Consider the following 22,817-nt stretch of genomic DNA (forward strand, 5'->3'; position numbering starts at 1 on the left):
CTAAATTATTTGCAGAAAAATGGGTAATCAGTGGGCCGCGCCAATCTGGCCAGATTTTATGTTTGGCACAGGATATTACACAGTTTTAGGTAACTTTATGGCTTCGAACCTGATAAATATTCGCTAGATTAGAACCAGTTCTAAGCCATACTAAAAAAGACATGTATCGTATCGTATTATATCCAATTTTCTACGAAAATAAAAATGTACAATCTAAGGGATCTCAGGGCTTAAAAATCTGGTTTTAATCTTTTAATAATACATTTTTATATCCGCGGAAAGCTGTTTATAATACGATGATTAACTATTATTTAATGTGTCACAAGACATTTTCAACTTAAATCATTGTTTTTTTAGACCATTTAATTCCGGTTCTTTTGATTACCAGATAGAGATTAATTGTTATGACAGCCGTTTAAGCTAGCCGAATTTAATGTTATTTAGTCAATACAAAAACAGCGCATAGTGACCTATAAATAATGACGTCATACAATACAAATGACCAATTATAGGCCAGTATACAATTTACCATTGGTCAATTACGATGTGTTCAGGCCTATCATTGGTCATTTGTTTTGTATGACGTCAGTTTTTGGACACTATAAGCTGTTTCGTCAATACAATGATCTTTTAATTTGTTGTTGGCCCAATCCAATTAAAATTTTCAAAATCAAATACTTTTATACATAATTTGTTAAAAACCATGAAATATTTTTTTCTGAAACCCTCCAAGCCAAAAAAGATATAAATGTTTAATTTCTGTCAACAGTAAGTGGTTCAAATTAAACAATACTTTTATCCAATAAGATAAAACACATTAATATCATGGAAAAAAACGAGTAGTAGCTTTTCTACTATTTCTAGCCCCTGCGGGAAACTCTAAACCTGCAGGGCAATCATTAACACTTACCTAACCTAGCCTACGACCTATCAATAAATACTGTAAAAATGCGAAAAAAACGTTACTTCGTTTTGCTTGTCCATCATCCAAAACTTTTTGTCTGTATTATTTTATCTGTTGATTTTTAGGTGATACAGATGGTTATTTTTTCGGCTACCTGAACCAACCCTCAGATACTTCTAAATCTTTATGGAACAAGGAACTGTTTAGAATTAGAATTAAAACATACAAATTTATTTCCAGCATGGCTTCGAAACCGATTTTTATCCGGTGGATTAGAACCTGTTCTCAGCCATATTAAAAAATCCTGTACAGCATCGTGTTACAGGCAATTTTCTATGAATATTAAAAATATAATAAATTAATACCTGTTTTTTTGGCCCGGGCCTTTGACTTCTTGGAACTAACTAAAATGGTTTATATAATATTCTAATTTTAATATCCGCGGAAATCTGTCTATAATACGATTCGATAAATAACTATTATTCATAAAATTTCAATGAACTTAAATTATGTTTATTTTGTTGGTTTATTTTAAATAAAAATTTTAGGTAATTTTTTCCTAGGGCTATTTTTGTTGGGGGTGGGGGGGGGGGGTTAGAATACCCCAACAAGATAACTGAAAGGTTTAAATCAATAAGTTAGTTGTTAGGCATCAGATAAGCATAGATACATCTTAGAGTTGTTCTTTTCTATTCCCTAATAGCAAAAAAAATTGAATTTTTATCATATATACCTTTATTTTATAAGCCAAATTATAATTTCATCGTGTATCCATTCCACTTATGAAAATTAACTTTCTTGTTAAATATTTGTAAAAAAATGTTCTTTTAAATCATAAATTAAAGAAGAGAAAAGCATCGCTAATTAAGTTAAAATGAATATGCAAAATTATATCCGTAAAGTGCAACATAAACACAGGGAAATGTATTTGGAAGATTTTTTAAAAATTTTAGTAAAACTTTTGTCAAAATAAAAAAGCGTTCTTGGTTAAGATTTTGTTTTCCTAAAGGATGAAAAGGACAATTAACTGTAAATTACACTGTTACCCAAACTTGTATTAACACCAAATCTCATGAGATGGCTTTAAAACTTTGGGTACTTTTATTAAATCTGATTAATTTCTACAAACTCTAGAAGTATCCAAACTTTTTAACCCAAAAAAACTACATAAGGTAACTTTGTCATAATTGGTCACAATTGTTTATCATCTTTTGTCTTATCCATTAGGATCCCTGCTTGTTTTTACAGCATTTTTGTACCTTTTAATGCATTGAACTGCATTGGTAAAAAAAAAACTGTTAAACCAAACGAGGAGAAAGCTTTGCTAATAATAGTTTTGTTAAATTAAATTATTAATTTAAGTGCTTGAAAAATCTATAATTCAAAGTATAATAATGTTGTTTCGTCTTTAATAAACATATGATCTTGCTAGCGACTTGACTGATCAAGCGTTGCTTTTCAGAGAATATTTTAACTGAATATCAGTTGTAGGCAATTTTCCTTTTGGGGGCGGGGAGCAACAATTGTTAATGGACAAAATACCTTAGCGTATACCACTAAACCGATATGGTTCTCCATTAGTTCCTTTAGCTTCTCATAGTTCCTTTTCTTTTTTAAACTACAATTGAAAGGGGGGAGGGGGTTGACTTCAAAGGCTCTATAGAAGCTTCTAGGGGCAAAGCGGCTAGTACATATGTATATCTATATACCCCCCCCCATAATTTCATTTGAAATGAAACAAAATATCCTACCAAGTTGCAATAAACCCCCTTGAACTAAATATTGTGAACTTTTAACGCTATTCTAATCATGGACAAACTTGTCATTATTGTTTACTATATATTTTGGTAATTATTTTTGTAACTGTTGGATACGTTTATCCTTATAAGTAAATAAAGTTGTAATTCTTATTTTAAAACACCTTTTTAGATGAGAATGTATGTGAAAATGCTAAAACTAGTGGTAAAATTTATACATAACACTGCAATTTACAGAAGTTCTTTAAATGTTGCAAAATATTAATTACTTGCGGTTACGCGCCTCTAGAGGCCTCTAGGGGCACTTGAGGTGAGGGTGGGATAAGCCGATTCCCCCATTTTAAATTTAAGTTTCAAAAAGAATTAATAAATAAATTATATAAGGAGAATTGTGGTACCTCCCCTAAAAGAATGTTATAAACCCATCCAGGACCTATTTGAAGCTACATTGTAACGGAGAACTATATTTGTTCAGTGGTTAAGAAGATTTTAAAGCGACTGCACCCATGGCTTCTAGCTCAGGGTGCTCAGCAGAAATGCCTAAACCATACTCAAAGATTTATATAAATAGTCTAAAACCATCCTAAGACCTAGCTCGGTTCAGTGGTTTTGAATTCAAGATTTTTTCTGTAAAAATTTTTTTTTAAATCGCTAAAATTGTTTGATCAATCAGCTTGTACTTATCAAAGAAATCTTTAGGTGGTTTCAGGCTATTTTCTGACACCCTACACAATTGGCAAAAAAACAGTCTAAGAAAAAAGTACAAATATTTTTTGTATTAATAAAAAAACCGCGCAAATGAAAAAACACAATTTAGGCCAAAGAAATTCAGTTAACCAAGTATTTCTACATCTGTGGCTAGGAAAAATGGATATTTGAATCAATAAAAAAAGTATTTAAGGCCATTGTGATTAAAACCCCCTAATATTGGTAAACAAAATTACCCTTCTGTAGAATTAGAATTTGGACATTGCAAATTTTATTTAACCCATTCAAGATTTAAGTCTCCAAAGTTATAAAGCCAACAAGTTAGAAAACTTTGGTGACCAGTATAATTTTTATTTTAATGTCCCCTTCCTTTATGGTAAACCTAAGATTAATCATGGTATATAGAACCTGAGACAATGAAAAAGTATAATAAGTTGGCTTAACAATTAATGTACACGTATAGATTTATTACCCAGACAACGATCAGGTGTTGGGGACCTTTTTCGTTTGCTAACAAATTGATTTCTGCACTTTTTTTAACGTCTTGGCTGTGTTAATATTCCCGACGCTATTCAAAGACCCAATTAATAGTCGACACAGGGTCCACGTGGTGGGGACATACAGTTATCTAATCCCTTCCCTCTCTTTTGTCCTATTTAATAGCATAACAGATTACTAACCCTTTAATTTGAGAACCTTGAATGTTTGTAAAAACTGTAGACTATTTTCTTCTACACATTACTTAAAGAATATACAGCTCTTGATTGCAGATATTTACTATTTTTCATTTACCTTTCCCGGTATTCCTGTTATCTTTTTCTAAAAATTACCAAACTATGCATCAGTCATCCAGAAACCAAGTGTTTGGTGAAATAAGGAAGGAAATATCAGGGATAAGACAATGGCCGATAAATTGATGTATATCCCCAATGATGCTACACATACCTACCCCTTCTGTGGGTTAAAATAGCGGTTGAAACGTTTGAAAACACAACTTAATGGCTTATCAACTTTGCGAACTTTCATTGAAATTTGATTGGTTGGTTCAATAAGATGAGTGTACACACGTTTCAACCACTGATAGTAATCTACAGATGCGGTAATTATGTGTATCATCATTGGCAATGTACATCAATTTATCATCCATTGTCTTATCCCTTTAGATCCCTGGGTAGAAATGAATCAGATCAAGAAATTGCATTCTTATTAAAATTTATATTTTTCTTACGGTTTCTTTGGTCTAAGTTGAAAGTTTAACTGTTTCTCCGTATGCCATTAATAGCTAGATTCAAATATTGAGGTGAAATAATTTTAGTATTTCTTATGGAAATAAATAAACGCATTTTTACCATTATTCCTAAATTGAGAAGATTCAAAATAAATAAAAAAGTGACTTTAGTTATAATTAACATCATCGTTTTATAGAAAGCTTACCACGAAGATTATAATGAAAAGATATTAGATTAATATCATTCTTGTTTAATTATTAGTAGAAAATGTTTATAATACGATACATGAATTTCTAGTATGGCTTAGAACCGGTTATGATACAGCTGTTAATAATCGGTTTCAAAGTAAATTTCAAGTTCCAATCTTAAGCCTATGTCTACAACAGCCGCATTAGCAGCTGCGCAGATTCAGAGCAATAATTTAAAGCTTTTTATAGTGTCTATAAAAAATGACGCCATACTGGCCTACTATTGTACAATTAAAATGTATACCGGCCTTCCATTGGTAGTTTAGTTTGTGTATTGGCCTATTATTGGTCATTTTTATTGTAAATTCAATTTTTTAAAGGCACTATAAACAGCTTAGCTTATCTTAGGCTAAAATCAACCAGAGCCACAGCCGCAGACTCGCGGCTGGAGCCAAGCCCTAGTTTTCTTAATATTCTAATTCTGTAATATTAGTGGGTGAGTACATATATACTTTCATACCTGCCTCCAAAAAATATCTTTGGAATCACCACCAACAGGAAATTCAAATCATCATTTTAAAAAATTGTTAAAGATACTCTATAATTTATTTTGTCTATCCATCAGTCTGTCTGCCTGTATGGAGGAAATGTGATTTTCTCAGCTGCTATTGAAGACAGGCGGCTGAAATTTTAAGTGAAGATTCCTATGAAATATGCGCATCTAGGCTATGCATACTTTTATCCGTTTGTCTGTTGCTCATGCTTCAAAAAACATAAACTTAAAGGTTTCGTGATATTCTTTAAGTTTTTGCATATTATCTCTCTTTCTTTACATGATTTTGTTGAGCTTAGTTACTTATGATGTTGTCATCCTTGTTTTTAATAATTTTGGACTGCTTTTACAATATTATGAAAAAATCAAATTATGTAAATAGAAGAAAAATCTGTAATTTCTAAAATTTAATTTTTTTACAACATTTTTAAAACATGTGTTTGTTTATTCGAGCATTAAAGTCTCCGAAACTACTTTAATTTGCGAGTAAAATCCATTCGAAAGGGATTATCAATCACAGTGGATTCTAAATGAGGACAGGTGAAATTTGAAAAAAGATAATGAGAATTTAATTTTTAAGGGGTGCTGCCACTTCTACCACTAGCAAAAATACAACTACCGTGTTTTTGACAAAAAGTGGGTGTGTTTTTGTCAATTTGGGATGTTGATAGAGTGCATAAGACCAGAACGATTTTTTGGCTTTTCTTGAGGTTTTGACAAGATTGTATAATTTGCTGATTTGAATTTTTGATCAGAGACGAAAAAGATGAGACGCCAGTGATAAGTCCTCTAACAAGTATAATTTCTGCGCTGGCTAATTTCGTCTACGACGCCATAGATACATTCAATTCAATAGGTAAGCCAAATGTTAGAATTAAGTTTTCCATAATGGCTTCTAAACCGATTAATATCCGGTGAACAATATAGATGTATGTATATATATACAGACCTCCCTTCATTTTTCAAAGACCTCTTTCTCTGCTTCTAAATTATTATCTGTTACTTGGCTGTGTTAATATAAGCGACACCATTGGTTGATTTTCAATGACCTAATAGAAAGGTTGCTGCACAATTTGGTTGCGATGGGGAGATTCAGTTATTTAACCCTTTCTCCCTCTAGTGTTTTACTCTAATATCCGGTGGATTAGAACTGGTTCTGAACCATACTGAAAACCCTTGTATAGCAAAACTGGTTTTAATCTTATCAAATCTATTTTAATATCCACAGGAAGCTGTCTATTATACGATGCGATAATTAAAGATTATTCTAGTATTGCTTCGAAACCGAATAATATCCGCTGGATTAAAACCGACTCTAAGCCATACTGAAAAATCATATATCTTATCGTATTACAAACAGTTTTCTACAAATAATCAAATAATCAGCCACTAATACTTAGTGGCTGATGGCCTTTGCCAACAAATCTACTATAAATGTTAATCTTTTTGATTTTTCTATCCGCAGAAAGCTGTCTATAATTCGATGCAATATGTAGCTCTTCCTTACCTTTTTTTATTCGTACAACCAACTAATCAAAAGACAGATTAAAGGGCGAATATAGGTTTGATATAATATGAGCTTATTTCAAAGGTGCCATTATATAGCACATCGAGTTAGAGGCGAATTATACTATCCACACCTCTCCGCAAGAATCCGCAAAGTGTGGCGATAAAATTAAGGCCTATATTTCATGTTTTCATTTACAGTTAAATCCTTCTTTCCCCTTCTTCAGAGATATTTAAGTTTTTTTTTAAATTAAAAACCTTATCATTAACCCTTAACGGTCGGGGGGGGGGCGTTGAACGCCCCCCCCTCCGGTTTTTTCTATCTCATTTTCTGTGTGTGAAAGATAAAGAGCCCAAACCGCTTGACTTTTTAAGTATGGGTATGACACATAACTGAGAGTTGGAATTTTTTGAATATCTCCATCCTGGCGGGCACAGGATGCCAGCAAACCTGGCAGGGTCATCCAGGTAAAGAGCAAAAATATTTTTTTGACTAAAACAAAGCATTTTATCATACCAAAATACTAAAAAATCCTCTAGTAGTACATCCTTATATAAAATACAGGTGTTCAAGTCACTTTCAGGTTCCAGGTATGATCCTGCAGGTCCTGATCCTCCAGGTCTCCAGAAATCTTTAAAAGGCTCCTGTGGCCGCAATTTTTGACTTAGAGACTTCAAATTTTAAACTTAAGCTTTTCTGACATGTCTACATAACGTATTAAAATTTCATGAAGATCCGCCGTCGTTTTCCCGCCGACCGCCGACTGCGGCGGCTGGCAGCTGCCAAATACAGCTGCGGCCGCTGAATTTTATATTTTGATATTTCAAATGTAAAATTTACATAAAGTTAAACATTTTTTGGAAAAAAATTTTTCTTCTAGCTTCAAAAATAAGAAAATTACAGCCGTTTGAAATTTTTAAGTAAAAAAAGACCTAAAAACAAAGGTTGTTAAATAAAAGGGTGAAGGAAGCGAAAATTGACTTAGACTTATAAAAGGTCGGAAATTCATTATCAAACAAGGGACTTGCACAAAAAAATTTAGCCCTCTAGCTCTAATAGGAACTGAGATAATAAGGGGGGGCGTTGAACGCCCCCCCCCCCGACCGATTAAGGTGCGGCTAGGGGCCCGACTGTAAAGGGTTAAAATCAGTACGACGACTTTCAATTTTTAGGACTAATATATTGCCTATCAAAAATATATTATATTGAAATACGATTATTGACAATTAATTAAATTATCTTTTAAAATGAAAAAAAATCTAAACTTTTTTTTATATCCCTGAAAATTTTACCTTTATAAATTTAAAATAAATAATTGTCTGCTAAAATGGCCATTTTTTGTTGAATTAATGAGGAATATTGATATTATTTTATTGATCGATTGCTGAAATACATCACGGAGCATTCTCGAAAATTTGCGCGTCGCACGTTTTTATAGCCTGCCGGCACACGAGTTGAAATCTCCTAAAACTTACTTTAATACAAAACGTTTTTCATATTTTCATTCGTTTTCATTACACCGATAGAGCTAGTACTCTCTCTTACATCGTTTTTTAATACGTTTTCAACAGTAAGTTTTAGTTTTTAGTGTATTATATATATGTTTTTTCAACGTATTATTTCATTTACTATTTTCAGTTGGGGATTTTATTTGCATTTGGGGATTATTCAAGAGAATTTAAATAGTAAATGGAGATTGGTTCCTAAATACTTATCGAATTCTTCGAATTTTCCCAATATTAAAACTCTTTTAGCTTATTTTCGACGGATTCTTTAGTGATTTATGGAATATCGATCGATAAAAAATATTAATTGTAGCATAAGGAAACGAAATAAGACGTTTTTAATGGAATAACATGAAGTTACAAAATGGCCATTTTTTGTTGAATTAATGAGGAATATTGATATTATTTTATTGATCGATTGCTGAAATACATCACGGAGCATTCTCGAAAATTTGCGCGTCGCACGTTTTTATAGCCTGCCGGCACACGAGTTGAAATCTCCTAAAACTTACTTTAATACAAAACGTTTTTCATATTTTCATTCGTTTTCATTACACCGATAGAGCTAGTACTCTCTCTTACATCGTTTTTTAATACGTTTTCACCCACCCTCCCTAACCCTTTAGTTATTATTAGAAATTTTTTATTTTTTGCTTTCTTAATTCCGGTATTTTTGTATTAATATTGTTTTTTCTAAACTGACATACTTACCTATTCATGTCTCTAACATTTTTTTCAGATCAACGTTTTTTATCATGACACCATTCGAGTTCTATAAACTCAGGAGTGTTAAGTCATTCCATGCTCAAAATATAGTTGCCTATAAGCAGATTTTAGGCTTAAACCTGCATTATTTTGTCGTTTATCAAAGTAAAACTGATAAACATTTAGTAGTTAGAGAGTTGATTAATCGTGCATCTTGTTATAAAGAACAATTAGAAGAAATTAACCATACTTTAGATGACGATTTTTTCGCCGCAAAATCTGTTTATGATAATTTTGGCCAGTTTTTTAAAGATTTCGAAGCAGAATGTCGCAACACCTTGTCACTTCTTGATTAAATTAAATTACTAAAATTTTTCTTTTTCTTTCTTATTACAAACAATTCTTATTTTTCTTTCAATTATTGTTTCACCACTATTTTCTTGAAATAAGTTAAAATTTCTTTCCTTTTTCAATTTTTCTTTTCTTACAAAATACTGAATTGTTAAAAATTACAGCATGTTTTTATTTGTTATTATTTTTGCATGAAATTTTTCGTGGATGTTTCCTTAATTTAACATTATTGTTAAATTTTTTCTTTAAATTTAAATTTTCCTCTTCAGACCTAAAAATGCCTGTTCCTACAGGACATTCACACAACTCCTCAGATGAGGATAATAATCCCCCCCCCCCCGCATCCACAGTGGTTCCAACCACAAATTTGGCTAGATCCTATTCAGCCCCAGTCAATACCTCAGCTCCCTCGTCGGTTGTAGCTCCAGGTCCGTCATCGGTCGCACAAACTATTATTCCCCAGGATCCGAAAGATCCCTTGGGGTTAAACAACCTTCCCCCAGCGGGCTCATATTTGCCGGGGATAGGTTTTGTGCCACAAATTAATCAGCCTCCGAAAATGACAGCGCGACCTCAAGAGTCTGCAGCTCCAGCGCGACCTTCAGTGTCAGCAGCTCCACATATTGAATCTGAGAAAGTTAAGATGCCTGTCAGACATGCTTCAGTGTCTTCAGGTAAAATTTCATGCTTAGTTCTCATGATTTTGATTCATTGATTTAGAAATTGAAGTTCATATGAAATTTGTCTTCTTAACAAATTTTTTACCCTTCCAAACATTTTCTTTCTCAAACTTTTTTTAATTTTTCCCCCCCCCCCTCTTTTTTATTCTTTCTTTTTTACTACCTTACACCTTTTTCCATTTTTATTCTTTTTAAATCTTTTTATTTTTAGATGATTTTTCCCCTAAACGTAAGAAGTCAAAAAAGAAGAAACGCTACTCTAGTAGTTCCTCTTCTACCAGTTCTTTCTCGTCATCGTCGAGTTCTTCGGAATCAGATGAACCTAAAAGGAAAAGAAAAGGTACTTTTTTCAATACTTAAAAAGGAAATCCTTTCTTTCTTCTCATGTATGAACTATTGAAAATTTTCCGATATTATTACAGAAATTTATTTTGGTTCAATTATTTGAAAGACAAAATTTCTTGTTTTCTATGAACACCGATTGAATATTTGACGTTATTCTTCGGATTATTATGCTTTCATACATTCTTTCTTTAGGAAAGAAGAAGAAAAAGAAGAAGAGCAAGAAGCACTCTTCCGATTCCGACAGTAGCAGCCAACTAGTAGGCGGCCGAAAAGCTAGACGTCGCCTCCGGCGAGCAGCTGAAATACTGTCAGACCCACCTGCTTGGATTGGCATGACGACAGCAGACATACATGCCGAACGGGAACGCCTCTTCGAACATTTAAACGTAAGAAAAACATTTTTTGAAAAAAAAATTTTTGGTCAAACATATATTTTTTAATATATGTAGGGGTTATTTAGTCTATTTTAAACAAAAAAAGGGCAGTTATCTTGGGTTAAGGGCATTTTCTTTTCTACATTTCTTTACAAAATTTTTTCTCTTTTCCACATTTAAGTATTTTTTGCTATCTCAAATATTAAGTTTTTGTTTATCTTTTTTCAAATTTGAAATTCTTTTCTTGGAAATCTCACAATAGTTTTTTCTATTAAGTCTTTGGAAGAAAAGAATGACGTCTCTCTCACATTTTTAAAATGTGTCTTAAGAGACACCTGCCGTTCGAAGAATTATGTCGAGGATGCTGCGAAGCGTCTTGTGGCGCTGAAAGCCCCCAAGAACTTGTTATATGACCTACAGCAGTCGCTGCAAGCCTGCTATCAAGCAATAAAGGCAAGAAATTCATAAAATTTTTCTTCTTTTTCGTTTTGTAATAACTAAACCTATGCCATTTTTTAGTTTTTCTTATTTTTTACGTACAACTTCGATCATTAGGAATCGTTTTATATTTATGACATTTATTTTTTCAAATGTGCTTTTTTAATGAAGACGTGCAAACATTTGATTCACACCAGTTTTATTAGCTCCCGCACCACAGAAAAAAGGTTCATAAGATTATTCTGTGACATTTGCATTATTTTTCAGTTCATTTAAGTTTCATTATTTTTATCTACAGGAAAGATAATTCCTACGACACATTTCTTTTCATTGAGCTAAAGATTAACATATCTTTTCCAAATTATAAAGATTTTTCATTTTTATCTAGATAGCTGAAAGCTCCATCGGGTATATCGAACTGGCTTTTTCGAAAAACATCGGCCACGCCAACCGGGTGGCGCTAGCAGGCAACAGACGCTACCTCACCACCCAGCAGCAACGGATCTCAGATTCCCTGCCTGACTTTCGAGGGGACTATAGCAGAGGAGCACGTGGCGGCTTCTCTAACGGCCGGTTTAACTCAAATGGAGGCTCAAACCCTAGGGGTAGAGGATCTCGAGGACGAGGTCGAGGATCTCTTCGCTGTCACGGATGTAACGGCGAAGGTCATAAAGTCGAAGACTGTCCTTCCGCCAACCCCAAATAATGAGTCCACCCCGCTTTACGCTATTCAAGATTTAAACCTACAGATACCTACCTCAGACATTCCAAATTTTCATATCGCTTCTCTAAAAAATTTTTGTTTCACAGAAGATTATGACCATTATAAACGTTTATATGATATTCAATCGGATTTTTTATCTAGTTATTCGCCAGCTTATTCGATTCATTCACTTACAGCAATTAATTTCTATAAAAATATTCTCCATGCACCATCTTTTGTTTTGCAAACACTTACCTTTGGATATCAACCAGGTAGATTATTGAGAATAATTCTTTTCACATTTTATTTCTTATATGAAATTGTTCCAAAAAATTTTTTGTTTTCTTTTTTACAATTATTCTCCATAATCTATCTTTTTTAAGTTTTTACATCTCCAGTGTTACCGTATTTCGAGAAGAACAACAATAGCGCTGTCCGCAATCCAGAATTTGTCCGTCAAGAGATTCAATCTTTGCTAGACAAAGGTATTATTGCTCAAATCGATCATCAGCCTTATTGTTGTTCACCTCTTACGGTAGCTAGCAGAACATGTAGTTTAACTAACACAACTAAACTCAGGAAATTTTTCGACACAAATATTATCCTAAATTTCTTTTTCAAATTTTTTTTTGATTCCCCTCTTTTTCTACCCTTCTTTTTTATAAAATATTCTTTTCGTTTTTAATTCTTTTCCCTACCTCTCAAATATTTTTTATTTTGTTCAAATTCAAATTTTTTAAAAAATTCTTTCATTTTTTTCACCTCTTTTTTAATTTTTTCGAAATATTTCCTGCTTTTAGATTGTGCATCGACTTATCTCGCCACATTAATCTACTTCTCCAGCCAGAGAACGTCTCTTTAAATGATATTAAGACAGTGCTGCCTCGCATTTCTCAGGATGTATTTTTTACATCTTGGGATTTGCGGGGCATGTACCATCAAGTACATCTACATCCTGCCATTACTGAACTTTTTGGTTTTTGTTATAAAAATGCTGATAATTCCTATTCTTTTTACAAATATTTGAGGCTTCCCTTCGGGGTTGCCTCAGCCGTATTTCTAGTTGATGCCTTGATACGCCCAGTTAAACATTTTTGTCACCGTCACAATATAGACGTGAGTGTCTATATTGATGACGGCCTGACTGTCGAAGTTAATTATTTTAAATGTCTTCTTAGTACTCACTTTGTCCTATCAGTTTTACTATGTGCAGGTTGGCATTTTCAACTTTCTAAATGTCAACTAGAACCTGTTCGTCGTATACAATATTTAGGTTTTATTCTTGATAGTAGTAAAATGATAATTTCCTTGCCCATTGTTAAAATTCAGAAAGTATTATTTCTTCTTGATAAAATTTTAACTGCTTTTGATTCTAACGATCCTGTAGATGTTACTATGTTAGCCTCCTTTTTAGGCAAACTATGTCATGCATATTTTAGTCATGGAGATTTTATTCGCGTCGTGGCAAGAAACTCTAATCATGCCCTTGGTGTTTACACCTCACAGTATGGCTGGAAAGGAGCTTTGTTTGTCAATGCAGATATGTTTCAAGAGCTGTCCCTCTGTAAAGAACATTTTGTTTCTTTAAACGGGCAACCAATTCGTACTGAATCCAAAACAATAGAAGTTTTTTCCCCCCATCAAACATCTTTCTTAATTGACAACATTGATCCTAATGATTTAAATAAACATTGTAATATTTTTGTGTCAGACGCTTCTGACCACTCAGCCTTTTCATTCAAAGCTGGAGACTGTAAGATTATCTCTGATTATTTATTTACTCCACAAGAGGCTGAATTATCTTCAGGCCATAGAGAACTTTTAAGTATAGTTAAAGCGTTTGAACATTATAGCAATTATTTCGCTACCCTTAAAGGACAGCTGGTTATTTGGATAACAGATAGCATGTGCCTTTACTCTTTTTTGCGTATTGGAAGCCGTAATTTAGTTATTCAAAAATTATTAATTCAATTAAAAATTCTAGAATTCCAATATGCAATCCGTATTATACCTAAATGGATGCCCCGAGACAGTTCACTTATTACTTTAGCAGATTTAGGCTCTAAGCTTTTTAAATCCTCAAATGAATTTGGGATTAGTTCTAATGATTTTCAATTTCTTCAAAATTATTTTTCTATCAAAATTTCCATTGACTGTTTCGCAACATCTAAGAATTGTAAAGTAGAGAAATTCATTTCCCCCTTCCCCCAACTAAATTGTTTTGATATTGATTTTTTCACAGTTTCCCTGACCAGTTCAGAATGCTACTACATCCACCCACCGATTTCTCTCCTTTCTCGTGTTTTTAATAAATTAAAATTATATGAGGATATAACAGCAGTGGTAGTTTTGCCCTTATGGCCGACATACCCTTTCTGGAATTGTATTGTTAAAGGATCTTATTTTAATTCTTTTGTAAAAAATTTTTTGCTCTGGGATCCTTACTACATTGCTTCTACGCCAAATAATCTTTTCAACGGTCATAAGACGTTTAAAACTCTCGCTTTATTGATTCATACCGGTAAAGACTATGCCATTCCTTTACCACAATTTTAATCAATATGTTTTTTAATGAATTGTACAAAATTTTTTCAGCATCTTTACAATGAGAACGTCTTTCAAACATTCCACTGTAAATTACCATAAGTTTAATGCTCAGTTACAAACCTTTAAAGACAATAGACCTCTAGAAAAAAGAGGCCCTCTGTATTTTCCGTCAGTTTTAGAGAAATACAACCTTTCCGAAAAAAGGAAACGCCATATAAAATTGACAGCGTCTTCTAGAACTAAGTCCACGCAGCTACTCCACAATCGTACATTACGCCGTTTTGAAATATTTTGCGAAAACAGAAATAAATCTCTGTTAAATTTTTCAAAAAAGGATTTAGCCGCCTACATTGAATACTTAGAGGATTCCGCAGCTAAAAAATCCGCCGTAGTCGGATTGGCAGGCGCAATAGATTTTTTAGCCAGTGCTTTAGATATGAAATCCCCTTGGACCCCTCAAATTGAAAGAATGTATCAGGGAATCACGAGAAGAGCCTCTGCAGAACAGCCTTTGACCAAAAAAGCGCCTAAACTGCCCATACAGTACCTGACTTTGGCCATCGACAAGCACGTGACACCTTTTCTAAAGAATCCAGATCAGGTAATTTGTTTCATATGAATCAATAAATCCTTTTTTCAAATAGTTTTGATTCATACTTATTACTTAGCTATTTTTAAGTTGTCGGATCAAACTACATTTAATATTACGGAATTTTTTACGTCTTTCTAATATTCACATTGATCTCTAATAGAAAGCTTATTTCTTAAAAATTCGAATTTAGTTTTTTGGGCCAACTATTTTAGGACATGGAGTTTTTCTCCGCTTTTGTATTTTTCTTTTAATATTATTTTCTAATAGAAACTTTGTTTTCTTAAGATTCCAATTGTGACCCTCCGAGCAATCGTGGCTCAGCACCTTCAGTACAGCTTGTGCGCACGCATATCTGACCTGTTAAGATTAAGAGCCTGTGATCTAGCGGTTACCACACTAGGAGACACGCCAGCCATGAGCGTAACCTTCAGATCCTCTAAGACTGACCCTAGGTACTTATTTTTAACAAAAAAAAAATCTTTCTTCAATTCTTTCTCAAAAATTTTTTTCCAGAAATTTTTTCAAATATCATACGACATTCTTTTCTATTTATTTTTACTTAATATAAAATTGGAAATTACATTATAATTGCAAAATAATTTCTAATTCTTATTAAAAATTCTTCAAAGATTTTCAATGTCTTAGTTTAAAATGTTTTAAATTACAAATAATTTTCTTAACCAATACTTATTTTTCTACTGTTAATTGTTAAAGAAAATTCCAGAAAATCTTTTTTCAAATTTCTTATGCATTCTTCAACTCTGCATTTCATCTAGAATAGCGTTCGTTTTTTACACAAAAACATAAACATTATTTTTCTAGATTTGAGGGCTCCACCAGTTACGTGATCTTCAATGGATCAGAATATTGTCTTTATTCTCTACTGGTCCTGTATTACAATAGGCTCCGGTTGTATTCATCAGATACTTCCTGTCTGGATACGAGCTATCTGCTGCCCCGTACAGGGAATGGTACCACTTCGAAATCTTCTAGGCGAGTTTTTAAGCATAATATACTCACACATTTTTCTTTTTTAAGTTGTCACAAAATTTTATTGGTAATTATATTTTTTTAGAATCCTAGTCGCGGATGGACGTTACGCCATTTCAGCTTCCACCTTAATGAAGGATGTAAACTTAATTTATAGTAACTTAGGACTTAAACATAAAATTACATCTAAATCTGCTAAAAGCTTAGGAGTGTCATCTGCCTTTCGATTAGGTATGAGCGATGATCATATCCGAGTCTTAGGCAGATGGCGCTCCATAGCTACAGCTCAACACTATCGAGCTATTGACGATACAACGCTTATTGAGATTTTCTCCAAGATTATGCTAAAATCCTCGAGCACAGCAGTCCCCAGGTCTTTAGCAGCCCTTACAGACCAAGCCTCCAATTCCATCGCTTCACGGACGACTCCCTCTTGGTCCTCAGCCCATTCAGCACCCCTGAACCGCGCTCTTATCTTCCAAATTTTGTTAGCTTCGGGCTATCTAGACCCCCAAGGATGCCCTCTCAACAACGATGGTTATCCCCTCCCTCAAGACGTTCCGGAGGTTAGAGCTAACGGTGAAGATCTTCTAGCCATCGAATCTTCTCAAACCTTCATAGTAACTCTGCCGAACTAAGTTATTATGCATTTGTATTATTTTTATTTATGCTTTTTAAATTTTGAAGATCTTCTAGCCATCGAGTCTTCTCAAACCTTCATAGTAACTCTGCCAAATTAAGTTATTATGCATTTGTATTATTTTTATTTATGCTTTTCAATTTTTTAAAAAAATGCTTAAATAAAACTGAAATTTTTTAAATTGCATATTAGTTCTTTTCTCAGTATTTTTTCAGATTACTTAAAATGTTTTCTTTTTTAAGAAAAAAGAATTTTTTAATAACTACCTACCATAAAATTTTTCGATTTCGAACTGGTTTTATTTATCTGATTATTCTCACGAATTTCTTCGTTTCATTTCGATTGGTTCCTAAATACTTATCGAATTCTTCGAATTTTCCCAATATTAAAACTCTTTTAGCTTATTTTCGACGGATTCTTTAGTGATTTATGGAATATCGATCGATAAAAAATATTAATTGTAGCATAAGGAAACGAAATAAGACGTTTTTAATGGAATAACATGAAGTTACAAAATGTTCACAACATAACATAAATGTTCATATAAATAACTCCCAGTGGTATAAAAATAATAATATTAATTTGTTGTAATTTATAACAGATTTTTAATGCATTAGCGTTCGTATTTGATTTTATAAGAAATAATACTATAAAAAACGTGTTATCAGGCAATTAGCATTGGAGTTTTTTTATTACAGTCAAAGCAGTGCCGCATTATTTTGCGGTAACCAAGACGAAATTTAAATTATCTCCCGCAAACATGTATTCAATTTGCAAATGAAAAAATAGGGCCCAGATGCGTGCAAAAGTAGAATGTGAGAACTTTATAAGCAGGCAATTAATTTGTAGTTATTAAACAAAATTGTACATAAAGTTGCAAAATTACGTAAATACTGTTGAAGAACATACATTTGAATATAGAGATGCTTCGCTTATAAAATTGTTGTGAGTAATCTAAAAATCAGATGAATATGATAATTATATCAACAAAAGCTGTTAGAAGAGTAAAAAATCAGCATTTATATCAGAAATATATAGCTTTTCGCTTCCTAAATCGTACCCAACTTTTATTTGAGTTTTATTCAATAAGGAGGACATCCTACTTCTTATATTTTAGGCTGGAAACTAAAAATTTTAAACTAAAGCTTCATGAAAAAAATTTCATGAAACAGTTTTCCCGCCAACCACCATCTGCGGCGGAGCTGCTAAGTACAACTGGTTAAGATGCGGAAAGGGGTCCTACTTTTGAGGGTTAAAGACTGTTAAAGATATATAGTTTTTGATTTAAATTAACAGGGTTCAACAGCCGCGGGTAAGCCTCAGTTAAATCGTCATATTATATCTTTAAAATTAAGCTGAAAATCTAAACTTGTTTCTTAACAGACAATTCTCCTTATTAAAATCTTATTTTGCACACCTGCGGAATTTTAGGCTTGTGCGCGGCTGTCGATCCCTTGAAATTACTATTCGTAGCCCAACATAAGAAAACGATATATTCTTTGATAACAGCTGATTTGATAAACAATATTTCCTTTTAATGAAAAATATCTATTTTAGCAAAAATCATGTTTTAAAATTTTTTTAAAAGTTATACAGCTTAAGAAATAAATATAAATAATTTTTATTTAACACCTTTTTTTATTTTGCTGCCTTTATAAGGAAATATTTAATATATTTGAATCGGCTTAATGCAATTTTTTTTCTTTTTTTTATGATTATTCAATACATCTGAAAAAATAACATTTAAAAATCTTGCCACAAGAAGATTTAACAAACAAAACATTGATTTTAAGTACGATTTGATTTTTAAGTTTTAGGAAAAGTATAGAAATATTCAAAGTTAAGTGTTTGTTTACATTTTGAAAAAATAATTTTGCCCTGTTCTATTTGATTAGAACTTTTCTAACAAACTTTCTTTTATAAAAGATTAATATTTTTTAATGTTTTTTAAAACATATTACTTCAGTTTGGTTAAAAGTTTATTTTTCTAGGTGATTTAGGGGTTGCAATTTTTTTGCAAATTACGTTTTTTGGCTTTTCATTGAAATAAGTTGCACAATTCTGGTTTTTACTGTATAAATTTATTAAATGACTTCAGAAAAACATATTATAATACTTACATTTACTTTTTTTTCTAACAATCTGTTTTTAAGGAGACTTTTTATATCGCTGACATAAATGGCATTATTCTGCAAAAAAATATCTTTTTTTGCAAATTTAAAGATATGAAAGTATTTAATAAATGGTTAACTTTAATTTTTATTTTAGCAAAATGGATTATTGTTTCTTATAAGATGAAAATAAGGTATCGCAAATATTTGTTGCAATTTTAATGCGATTTTATTGCAAATAGGAAGACATAGGATTTTAGTTTTAACAGATTATGATTCTGGACCCAAAATTACATAGGACTGAAGTTTTCGTTTGTTGATTGCTGAAAGTTAAAGTTTCTTGCTCTAGAATCGCTATGTGATAGATTATAAATAACTTAAGGATATTGACATATCTAATTGTATAAGTCTGTTTATAGCTTAAAACCTTTCTAACTCAAGATAATATTATGTAATAAGTGTGGTTCCCTAAGAACTCAATTACCCTAGCATCACACAAGGCTTCGTAGCAAGGTTGAATTAAAAAGATTTTGTTAAAGGATAGTCGTAATAACGTGGAAACCAATTAATCAGGGGTAAATATACCCATCTTCTACCTTAATACAAATTATATAAAGTAAAATATTTAAAAGTTTAAAAAAACATCAAATAATGTAAAAAGTAAAAAAAATAATTGATAAAATTTTCTTGGAGGAAGAATGATTTCAAATCCCTGTTTTTTTAAGGTTCGTGTGTGTGTGTGTTAGAATTGCGTACATCAGGGTTTTTATATTTTCCAGAATTAACCAATGATCTTTGTACAGAAAATAAACTTTAAGACGTATTATTTACCCTAGTCAAAACTTTTACGCAAATTATTTCTACGCTTTTTAAAAATTGAATTAAATAGTATATAATCTAAAATAATAAACATTTAAATTATCATTTAAGATGCGTGCCATTGTAATAGTCAATCAAACTTAAGCAAAATAGTCAAAAAAAAGTCTTGTAAAGGGCTAAAATAAACCGTTTGTCGTCAATCTCATTTATCATATGTTCAGTTGAAACAGAAAATTGCAAAATCTACTTAAGGATTTTTTTGAATTTTTAAATTTGGCATAGATATTCTAAAAGTATGAAATGGCACCTTTCATATAAGCTCATATCATATCGAACCTATATTCGCCCTTTAACGAACAAAAAATATTAGAGAAAAGATTTGCATGTATAATAACTTTTTAAAAACAAAGCTTTTCTATAATTAGGATCGTTTTCGTCCGTCTGTTCATAACGGTTAGTTTTCCCCCGCTATTTTAGACATTTTATAATTGTCTTATCGATTTACAAATTTAGATAATGTTTCCTATAAAAGTTAGGTACGATTTAGGAAGTGTAGCAACTCTATAATTGACACCAGAAAGTCCGCCAGTCCATTTAAAACATTCAGATTTATAACTTTTTGTATGATATAATTATTCATCTTATATTTGGAATACTGATTCCTGGAGAAACAAGGTCCAATATTATAAGCAAAACATCTTTATGCTTAGATAATAAAAAAAGAACGTTCGTTTGTCCTTCTTATTTTAGAGCTTCGCTTTAATGGATGTTGTCATCTTTGTTTTAGATGTGAACAGTAGGTTTGACGTGGATAAGATGGCGAAAACAACAGAATCATTTTCACAAGAAACAAAAAAGGTATATTTTCTTAAAGACAAAAAGTGTTTCTTGTAAAAATATTGTCTTTTATAAGAATGTTATCCTAAAGTATATTCAAATTCAAAGTTAGCCAGTGGGCCATATAATAGTTTCATTTCAAACTAACTTTTAGTTATTTATTTAATTAGATTTTTCTTCCGATTTAATTTGTTAAGATTCCAAAATATTTATCAATTACGTAATTCATCAAGGTATAATTCTCAGAATAAGTAAATTTATCCCCTACTATCGGTTACGCTCTAGAGGTCCTCTAAGAGCAATTTAAGAAGGGGGAGGTTAAATTAGACCCCGATTTTTTGATATTCTTTTTTAAAAGGAAAAGTTTTTGGGGTGAAGTTTTGATTGGTGGAGTCGACAACCACCCCTCCATTTTTAATTTTAGTCTAAAAATAAAAATTTAAATTGGGGGGTTTATTTTTAACAGGGGTAAATTCTGTTTCGAGGTTGGTTGGTGGTACCTTCCCCCAAACTAGTTATATACATTACTAGGACCTAAGAGAAGCTACACTGTACAAGAAACCCCAACGGTTCAGCGAATACATGAATCCTTCGGTACACACAGAGAGACAGATAGACATTCTGTTACTTTTATATAAGGATTGTATTTTCTGCTAAGATTCATGGATCCAACATACTTTATAACTTTTATGTTTTATAGGAGAGTTGTAGAACTTCCTTGTGGGCCTGTGTTGAAGAAGCTAAATCTTCTAATTTTGATCTCACTCAAAGAAGAATTTCAAGGTTCGATTTAGTAATATTTTTTGTCGAGAGATGGTGCTAGGGAAAACTTATTATTTAAACCTGCACTGAGAATCAAAAAATAGGCAAATTTGAATTTTTAGAATAGCAGCTTTGTTATTAATTTAGAATGATTTTACTGCATATTTTGGTTAATAGTTCCACTAATAATTTTTTATTCATCAGCACCTATGAAGCACAAGATCTCCAAAACAGTAAACTAAAAAGTTATGCAAATCAAAATAAAAATCGATGGGAAAGTCTACATTTTATATTTATAGTACAATGAAATAACGAAATAATTTATATTTTTATTCTGCAGGAAATTCTCTCAAGAAAAATATTTAGAAACAGTGAGAAAAGAAAGAGTTAGCGAGTGTAAGGTAAATTATCGCAGCTACTTTGTAACCAGACCATATCTGTATGTCCGTACGTCGTAATGTCGCGACGTGTTTCAAAATTTTATGAGAAATTTTATTTATACTTGAAATACTATACTTTTAAAAGCGAAGCTTTCGTATAATTAGGGTCGGTCCGTCCGTCCATAACGGATAGCTTTTTTCGTTAATATAGGCATGTTAGAATTGTCCTATCGATTTCAAACTTTGCATGGTGATTTCTGTAGAAGTTAGGTACGAGTTAGAAAGCGTAGCAACTCTATAATCATTACCAGAATGTCCGTACGTTCATTTTAAACATGTTGATTTTTTTACATTTTTAACAAGAAATTTGTATGTGACCTAATTATCCGATTGGTCTGATTTTTGGTATGCTGATTCCTGGGACAACAAAGTACAATATTACAAGCGAAGCAACTCTATAATCAAGTCCTAAAAAGTATGTCCATAAACATTATCCTGTATCAAGCAGTCTTCAACAAATTTACTTACAATTTTGTTTTGACTCTTATACATTTACATTCTAATTATTCAGTTCTGACATTATACAAGTGTTAATGTCCGTTTGTCCTACCGTTTCAGAGCTTCGCTTTTATGGATGTTGTCATCCTTGTTTTTATTGAACGTCCTATCTTCAAGAAACAAAAAAGATCTATAATCATTTAAAAATAAGTCAATAATTTTAGTTTAAAAAGTACTATTTCTTTTTTTTATTTATGTATGATATTTTTCAATAAATATTATTGACAAAATTTTATCTAATAAATGTTCTAATTTCAGACTAAATACTTCAAATGCCAAGAAGATGTTATCTAGAACACTCCGAACTTATTGGATATTCAAAAATCTTTCGAACATAATCTGATTTTTTACTTTTTGGTTTTTAAGCCAATATCCCACTTGCATTTTAAGTTCTTCCATTATAATATACACTTTAGAGTACTGAAGCTTCTATACAAGTCTTTTTGTCTGTTGAATGTAATAATTATGACCACATATTTGAGAACAAATAGATATTGCAAATATTATTTAAAAATTCTAAAATTTCCATGTTCACCAATACTTATCGCTTATATTATAGTCGTTTATGTGTTAGCTTGATTTTTTGAAAATTTCTTATATTTATGTTATTCCAAAGAAATATAATTAATTTTTT

General features: G+C 31.8%; 2 protein-coding genes across 6 annotated transcripts; both read left to right on the forward strand.

Annotated features, from left to right (window-relative positions):
* The first annotated feature begins 19 nt into the window (after nucleotides 1–19).
* Nucleotides 20–22,728, forward strand: LOC145328829 (uncharacterized). Its single transcript, XM_080172736.1, has 8 exons — nucleotides 20–89; nucleotides 1,030–1,098; nucleotides 5,278–5,341; nucleotides 6,092–6,195; nucleotides 20,434–20,504; nucleotides 21,184–21,266; nucleotides 21,586–21,646; nucleotides 22,442–22,728. The coding sequence occupies exons 1-8, from the start codon at nucleotides 20–22 to the stop codon at nucleotides 22,475–22,477; spliced, it is 558 nt and encodes a 185-aa protein (XP_080028862.1). The 3' UTR covers nucleotides 22,478–22,728.
* LOC145328827 (uncharacterized) lies at nucleotides 9,053–16,832 on the forward strand. Of its 5 annotated transcripts, none has more exons than XM_080172731.1 (7): nucleotides 9,053–10,081; nucleotides 10,299–10,427; nucleotides 10,625–10,818; nucleotides 11,083–11,259; nucleotides 11,633–12,219; nucleotides 12,331–12,432; nucleotides 13,387–15,094. In XM_080172731.1, the coding sequence occupies exons 1-5, from the start codon at nucleotides 9,685–9,687 to the stop codon at nucleotides 11,948–11,950; spliced, it is 1,215 nt and encodes a 404-aa protein (XP_080028857.1). In that variant the 5' UTR covers nucleotides 9,053–9,684; the 3' UTR covers nucleotides 11,951–12,219; nucleotides 12,331–12,432; nucleotides 13,387–15,094. The 5 variants fall into 5 exon arrangements, with proteins under 5 accessions (XP_080028857.1, XP_080028858.1, XP_080028859.1 ...); XM_080172732.1 differs by having other exon boundaries at nucleotides 14,190–15,094; XM_080172733.1 differs by lacking the exons at nucleotides 9,053–10,081; nucleotides 10,299–10,427; nucleotides 10,625–10,818; nucleotides 11,083–11,259 and adding exons at nucleotides 15,372–15,538; nucleotides 15,909–16,079; nucleotides 16,450–16,832 and having other exon boundaries at nucleotides 11,949–12,219; nucleotides 13,387–15,095.
* Nucleotides 22,729–22,817: the final 89 nt, after the last annotated feature.

Source organism: Acartia tonsa, chromosome 9 (assembly GCF_053477335.1).
Source record: "Acartia tonsa isolate MP-2025a chromosome 9, ASM5347733v1, whole genome shotgun sequence".
In the NCBI taxonomy this organism is placed as follows: Eukaryota; Metazoa; Arthropoda; class Copepoda; order Calanoida; family Acartiidae; genus Acartia; species Acartia tonsa.